The sequence below is a fragment of the Sinohyriopsis cumingii genome, chromosome 9 (genome assembly GCF_028554795.1).
Source record: "Sinohyriopsis cumingii isolate HCF-2022 chromosome 9, ASM2855479v2, whole genome shotgun sequence".
Classification (NCBI taxonomy): domain Eukaryota; kingdom Metazoa; phylum Mollusca; class Bivalvia; order Unionida; family Unionidae; genus Sinohyriopsis; species Sinohyriopsis cumingii.
In genome coordinates, this window is record NC_142969.1 from 46,921,433 (window position 1) to 46,930,160 (window position 8,728).

The 8,728-nt window shown below is 31.2% G+C and overlaps 1 protein-coding gene across 2 annotated transcripts in view; it reads left to right on the forward strand.

Annotated features, from left to right (window-relative positions):
• The window catches only part of LOC149791746 (deoxynucleoside triphosphate triphosphohydrolase SAMHD1-like), a 34,043-nt gene extending 27,661 nt beyond the window's left edge, over nt 1-6,382 (forward strand). Inside the window, exons 14-15 of one of the 2 annotated variants that reach the window (XM_089970244.1) lie at nt 1,588-1,658; nt 2,168-6,382. In XM_089970244.1, the coding sequence (XP_089826370.1) occupies nt 1,588-1,658; nt 2,168-2,175 (79 nt within the window). In that variant the 3' untranslated portion in view covers nt 2,176-6,382. The remainder of the gene's footprint in view (nt 1-1,587; nt 1,659-2,167) is intronic. The other variant, XM_089970245.1, reaches the window with a different exon arrangement.
• The last annotated feature ends 2,346 nt before the right edge of the window (nt 6,383-8,728 follow it).

Consider the following 8,728-nt stretch of genomic DNA (forward strand, 5'->3'; position numbering starts at 1 on the left):
AACTATTGATCCTGCTCAAACTTGAAACTTGTTAATGAAGCATCGTACACACTATTCACGAATCATCTTACAAATAAAAACATGCATAGGATATTAGCATTAAAAATGACAATTACTAAGTGACCATTACAAAATATATTTTATGAAAATAATGCACATGATATAGATATACATAAATATATACATATACAAATGTATAAGTAGTATAAAGGTGTATCTACCTATGTCAACGATATAATTTAAATCCAATCAAGCCGTTTAATTTTAAAAATAAACAAGAATGTATGATTTGATTTCCGTATGTTTAATCATTATCGATATGTAACATTATTGAACGTCCAATTATTTTAATTATTTATATATACATAAAGAGAGAGAGAGAGAGTGGATTATAAATATACAGAACGGAAAGTGCTATCGCTGGATTCTATAAAAGAATACTTAATATGATAGTTGACAGAATTAATATTTAATAAAAATAATAATATCATACAGGTTAGAGTATTTGTATTCGTAATCTAGGGACATTCGAAGCCAGGTCCGCGGGTAAACGGCACCCATCGCGTTGCCTGCACACAAAAGCGCATATTCCCTCACGACTAAGAGCACATTACCAAAAATGATGCTAATCAATCGGTGTTATATGCCCTCGTACGTAGCAGATACACTCGCATGAAAACGTAGTTATATATATGCGTTTCATAGCGATACCCTACCAATCCACAAAAAATAATTTAAAAAATAGCTATATCATAAACCTCTCAGAGTACTATTAGTTATGGGTCACTGCTATTTCATATTTTAGTTCCTTAACAACGTAACTATGTCAGTGAGTAGTAATTATTAACAAGGTCGATAATAGAAACGTTAAGGAACAACAGCAATACATTATATCCATGGTTGCTTTATATACTATCGGCGTAACCTTGTGTATATTCCAGATGCAGCCTTGGAGAATCCCAGTGCATCTTTGTTTCATCTGTATTAGAAAGATTGTTTCGGTTTGGCTTGTCTAAGGCTGCGTCAATGTATTTTGCTTAGTGGCTTCAGTTTTTGCAGTGCAATGAGGGTAACACGTTTTGCAATGGACACAAAACAGCAGCAGACCCAGAATGGTCTGTGAACTGAACCCGATACAACTGCGAAGGAATCATCAATCAAACGACTGAGCTTGAGTGCCCTTCTCATTTACATTTGGATCATGTCATTTTACACAGATACACAAATGGTCTAGCACTGTTACTTTGCTCTTCGTGCTGATTTCGTGGTTAATAATAGTTAGACATTTAGACATTTAACAGAATTAGAGTGTATGTACTGTTTTGATGCACATATTTAAAGTCTTTCAAAGATAATACGCAATCCGTGTGTACATCAACATTGTTTATAAAACTTAATCATATGCTCATAATATTTCTTCTGTATAAATATTATCAAAAACTACACGTAAATTATTATGTCTAAACTCAAGTCTAAAAAATCTCTCGTATATTATCATTTATATGGCATCTATTTATCTGTAAATGTTTAAATTGGTGCATCTTTTTTTGCTGCTTTGTCCCATTGAAGAATTCATTTTACTTCCAGCCGAAAATATGGCAATGAAGCTGAAGATGCTGATATAATTTATCGACGTGTTGAGGATATTGCAATCTCTGGTAAACACTTTTGTTGAGCAAACATAATAATAATAATAATAATAATAATAATAATAATAATAATAATAATAATAATAATAACAATAATAATATTTAGGAGAAGTAGTAGTAGTAATAGTAGTACTAGAATTACGCACCATATCCAGGACAATAACAATCATATATATATATATATATATATATATATATATATATATATATATATATATATATATATATATATATATATAGATAGATAGATAGATAGATAGATAGATAGATAGATAGATAGATAGATAGATATGTGTGTATATATATTTGCATATATATATATATATATATATATATATATATATATATATATATATATATATATATATATATATATATATATATATATATATATATATATATATATATATACATGTGTGTGCATTTATCTCTGTATTCTACTCTCAAACAATTTGACCATATGTACATTGAATATCAATTTTTGTCATTTATTTTCATAATTTCATTCTCTTTTTCAGAAAACTGAATGGACGAGTAGGACATTAGGACATTTTGGATTTTGGTATTTGTATCCCTCTATTCTCAGTAAATCAGAACACATGTACATGGGTTCCGTTAAAAATACGTTTCTAAATTAGATTTGAACCTTTCGATATAGTTCTTTACATACTTTCAAAGGAAGACTTTTCTGCAGTGAAGACAATTTACGATAATCAAAGCATGGGCTAGGCTTAATTGATATGGTGTACATTAACAAAGAGTGTATTTTTCTCTGCATAAATATATATCCCGCTTATAAAGGAATGACTTTATTAATAACGTGATACTATGAATGTAAACCGGAGGAACGTGTGATACTTTTAAAGTTATTTTTTCGGTATTATTGCTACAAACGTAGTCTTTTGATTCAGTTCAAATCTGCATCTTTACTTCTAACAAAAGGTATTATACCTTGAAAGAGTTGATAAAGTAATTAATATTTTATTATTGCTTAGTAAGTTTTGCCAAATTTGTGTTTTGCTATCCAAAATAACTGATTTTCAAAAATAACAAATTTGTGACATTTTGCGGGAAATAAATGCGTAATTACCGTGAATAAGATTATAATATTTCTGTACAAAAAAAAGAAAATGATAATTTGGTCTTGCAGTATATGTAGCAGTAGTGTATATGTAATGGAAACATATCATATATTACCTTGCTGTAGATTTCGTGTAAGGTTTGTAAGCTCCAAATACGTTGTAATGGTTGCAGAACATTCTAGGAGCAATTTATTATTTCTTTAGTTGTATGATGTTAAACCTTTTCCACATATGCGTCTTTTAGAAAATATGTGATCATAAATAGTTTCTTTCCCCCCCCCCCAATCATTATCATACCGTCTTGTATTTACAATTTGTACTGAGATTGACATTACCTAGAAACGTCCGCTAAAGGTTAAAGGCTAAAGGTTAAATCATAATGAAAAGATGGCAAATAAAATATCATGAGAATGTGCCTCTTTTACACGTATTAGTATATGATAATATACATAATAGCAAGTTCTATATGGAAATATACATATTCAAACACTCTAATATTTGGACCAATTGCAAAGTGTTACCTGTGTGAATATACTTATTATATGACCTTTATTTTTTATCTTTACTTATGTTGCGCTGATTATTGTGTGAACATATACATATTCACAAAGACCATATCTAAATAGTCTGTTATGTATGTCTAAATTGTATGAGTATCATTTGTCAATAATTGTCAATTGGAATTTAATGTAATGCAACATGATAACATGTCTTTTTTACATAGAATGGTCTTAGGTGTATCTGCCTTTTGTCATGTTTGTAATTTATAAATAGGTTTTTAGTTGATATTTGAATTCAAAGTCTAGTTTTTCTTTTAAAACGATGGCTTTGAAAGCAATAGGTTATGAAAAACATAACTATGTTATTCCAAATGTATGTTCTATCTCTAGAGTCACTGTTAAGATACAATTTGTAAAGAATCGTCTGTCTCAAACCTATTCATTGGAATAACAAAGAGATAATTGACATTTTGGACTAAATCAATCTTTGGGATTATTGTGAGTTATTTCAAAGACATGGTAGATTATATTATTGTGAAACATCAATAATCTTCACATATCAGCTCATCCAAGAATATTTGAATATCAGCACTAACAATACCCCGATTTATTTCCAGACAATCTGTAGCTCTGGACATTTGATAGAAATATAAGACCATTTGGCACTTAATGTACAATAAGTTTTGTAAAATTTTCAATCTGTAGTGTAGGGAAATAAATTAGTTGAATTATACAAAAGTTATTTATAAATTGTTTTTCTCCATTTTTGTTGCTTAGCTTATACCCATGGTGTCGGAACAACACATACTCAGAAATTCCATATCTAACTATACATGCTCACAGAGACTATATCTAACTATTTGTGTGTATATATATATATATAGAATCATATGTGTGAATATATCTTCTTTGACCCTTCATGTTTTAGATTTCGTAGGTGTCATGGATTGTTATATCGACCTATATTTAACTCACATATACTAATTGTTGTGCTATTTACGCGTCGTATTCCGAATTGTTTTTCAAGGGGTAAACTGCCAAAGATGAACCCTTCTTTTCTTAGATATATGGTAGTTATTTTATTAAAAATACGAGAATTATCATTACGTCATTTTAATAAACCCATAATGTCCTGTGAGAAAACGATTTAGACACGGATCGTACTTTTATATTTTGATGCATGGAATATGTTCAACAACACCAGAAACGTATTGGCAAAGTTCGTTTCGAGTACCATCCATTGTTGATCCATTCTGTCAGCAATTTGTACCAAATGAATCAATCCTTTGATGATATGTTTTTCAACCCTTATTTTGCATGGTAATTGTATCAAAACTCTCTAAGATATTTCACCTTTAGATCGTACATGAACCCTACAAGAACCTCCCAAAATTATTTTGCCGTTTTTGTTTCTTTGATAACTAGAGTTATATCAAAACCCCGAGGATCTGCATAAGAATACGTTCCAACATCAGCAAAATGTTTGGTAAATATGTCATAGAGCAAATTTTGAAACAATCTTTTGGGTAATTTATAACACAGTTTGTAGTAGATTAAAATTTTAAGGTTACGTATTTACCCAATCTTTCCTTTTATATGGTCTGGGTGTGCAAAGGACTACATAATAGAGGCATTCGATCAACAATTTGCACAAATAAAACCCTCACATAGAGGTAGTTTCAGCCCCTCCTTATCTTACTTCTAGATATGTATCTGCACTAAAAATGTATAAAGTATACAGACGATTATTCTAGCCTATTCAGAGAAAGTGGGGGGATAGTAAAGCCCGTTAGGGAATATAATATTACTTCCACGTTGGGACCGTAAACTCAAATAATGTTGAATAATACCATCTTAAGATTTTGCATCACGTTCATCCTCCAGAAATATTAACATAATTCGTTCAGCAGAAATGGGATGTCATTTTCGGGTACAATCAATGTTAAGTAAGTAGATTGGATTCTAGCAACATTTGTCACTGAGGTACATCCTACTAGATCAATTTCGTTTAAACTGTGGGAACCTTTGTTCAGAGGAAGTGCGTGTACAACAGTTTTAGATACTGAAATATATAAAGGCTCATTAATATACAGCCCATAGCATACGAATTGCAGCAGACGGGGTTCTGCCGGTTTTTCACATCTGATTTGTTCATGTATTCAGTCTACCAAACATATTTGGTCCAGGACTGTCACATAGTTAAAAACCGAGAATCATATATAGCTATTAGCAATTTTAAATGTCGCATTTGTATCATCCATGCAACGTTATCGATACACAAAATCAGAATTCATGACAAACTGCATTTGGAGAAAACTTTTTTAAAGGTTTTATATGATATTGAACTTAAAATATACTTCCACTGCTAAAAAATTACTTTCTCTCTATATATATCTTAAAAAATTACTAGCGTGCGGGGCCTCTATTAGAGCGGGGCCCGACTGACCAAGCTGTTGAACAGGCCTGAGGCCGATCCTGCCCATCTGACTTAAAAAATTATGAATTGCGGATTGATATTGTATCGCCATATTTCCATCGAGTTTTTATACAGTATTCACCTTTATCGTACAGCTGGATACGGTGTATTTCAGGAGTTTCCAAATTAGACTTGTCTCACAGATTTTAATTGTATGTCAAGTAAGGTTGCAGATATAATATTTGTAAATTGACTATGCAAGTAGTAGCTAAGTACTCTCTATCTGCAATCATTGCAAATACTTATCCTATATTTAGCTAAATGCAGTAGGACTCTGCAACACATATATTAAAGAATTATCACATATGTCCTCGTGTACCCTTATTAAACTGACAACTCAACCGAGCTTGTATACTTATACCTGTTAAACATCACTTCCTTCACAAAGAAAATATTTTACTTTTGCATCCCCTGTTATCTGGTGCGTTTCAAAACATCGCTTTGTACATCAGAGGTTTATGTTATATTTTTAAATTCCCCCGAAACTCTACGGGAGATGTAAAGGTGAGCATGCACGTGCAGCAATTTGTATCGCTTTTTAGTCCAATAATGAATTAAGTGGCAAGTCTTTCGTGCTGTATAAAATCTGTATTACTTTCATTGATACTTTGGATTGATATTTATAACAATTAGTTTAAACAAAAAATTGGCATGATTAAAGTATTTTAGAAATGATCCTCAGTTGCTATTTTTAAAATATGTAGAACCACAATGAAGATACTTTTAGTTTTTTATACATGAAAGTCATACTTTTGAGTTGTGGCATACGCAAGGCAAATTGTAGAAACTTTTTGTTTTATTTCAACTTGGTACATTTAATACGCAGGTTAACTAGCCATTGTCATTATAAATAAGCTGTAAGTGCTTTCCGATGATAGACTGAAAATGATTATAAATTGTAGCACTTGTCATTGACTTTTAATTAGTATTATTCAACTGAAATTATTTTGATTCCTTACACACTGATATGATACTTTACAAATGTCGATGCAAAATAGAAATAATAATATCTACATTTATATTAAAGTTCATTCCAAAAGAATTACAACAAACGTTCAAATGTTCCGACATATGTTTAAAACATGTATTTCAATATCCCTTTAACTGCACCATTCAGCCCCATAGAAAGAATATTTATACATACTGTTTTGTTTTCTTTCATATTAATGAACGATGTTTGTCTTTGGAGGATTACCAGCAAACAGAAAAGTATATATACACAGTCAGCTAAATCCTTTTGTTAGCGAGAAAAGTACTTAGCTCCTATTTCGTTTGCATGATTTAGGCAATAATGTGTATCAAAGACCAGCAGAAACAAAACATTTGAAAGCAAAAATCATCTTCTTAAAACAATGTCTGAAAATGGCATATATGAAAAAGCATATGATGTGTACGTAATGATGGTAAAATAATCCTCCATCGAAATGCATGCTAGCATGGTACAATACATGTATTTTACACCTCATTTCGAAATCAATCCGCATCTATTAGTTACTAATCCGTCAGTAAAAATAGTAATTTGACCATACAAATGTCACAGCGTAAAAATATCCCACGCCTGCGAGACATGAAATTATTATTCTTTCTTCAAACAGAATAACTAAAATATTTTCCTGCCTCCTGTCACTACTTGTTTTATGTTGCTTTACTTCCAAATAAAACGTTATATTAAACGAATGTCACACCTTTTTCAATGCAAATGCTTGTTCCTCCTATTACTTTTGTGTTTTATAAAGTTGGTAGTGAAGTTTTGAGAAAGTTTGGGATTAATATGTAAGTTGCTAGACAATCCTGTTCATCTCGATATATCGTTAATTCAACGTACATATTCTGCATGAAGCGTAGAAGGTCGTATAGGCAATTATCAGTTATAATAACAAAACCTGTACAACACTATCATGCGCTTTAATGAAGAAGCAAGTCTATTACGGAATCAACGACTAACATATATTTCTTCTAAATTTGAGATTTTACAGCGAGATCTGCAGTGACGAAAATATTACGAAAGTTCTGGCTAATATCTAGCTGATAAGGCGAGTTTGTTCTATGTCAATTATTCGTTACTTAGTTTTACGCATCGTTGCCATTCACATCATTTGTTTTCGATTTTAGTATACGTAATTAATTATATTGGTTACTGAATTTAATAAAGGTGGATATAGATTAGTAGACAAATCAGAATTATATATGGCCGAAACTCTAGTAAATTGCATGGTGTATAAACCAAATTGTATAAGAAAGATAATTACATAAGTATTGATGACTTTAAACCTTTATCGTGGTCAACTTAAATCTTTATGAACATCTTGCTACGGACCAAAACCTTCTAAAATTGTGTACGACATTCATATTTGAAATATTTAAGACATTATGAGAACCTGTTTAGTTCTGAAGTTTGTACATTACATGCACTTATGTTCCACGCCCCTTTACCATCCCTGCCTTCACCTCACTTTGAATTTTGTATTTATGAGTGATATATTTTATTAAGGTCCACCTCAGCCAAATATGACATCGCTTATGTGAAAGCGACTCATTAATTGTGAAGGGCATGCTAATTTAGTAATTTCAGACATAAAAAAGCGCTATTATAGGTTCAACCTGCACATCCGGCAGATTATACCCACCCCCATTCTAAAACAAAAAAGCATCAATGACATAAAAGATGCAAAGATATTACACATTTTATTCATTGATGTATAATTTAGAACTTGATCGTTATTGTGTGTTCCCTTACAATGTCACCTTCTTCGCGCGCCAAAACCTGAATGAACTTTAACAACATTACGGCGTCCATAAATCCACAGGTAAGTGTTTGTACACAAAAGTAATGGTGTTATCCATTGTTTTCCATAAGCTCTGGATAATTCCCTTAATTATCTGTATGGTTCTACCTTTCTAAATTCGTTTTGGAAATAGTAGAATTATATCTTGCATATATTGGATGCAGCTAACAAAGTGTTTACTTTATATGCACGTGCAGGGCATACATCCTCCTTTCACTGAAAATGGACTCATCTA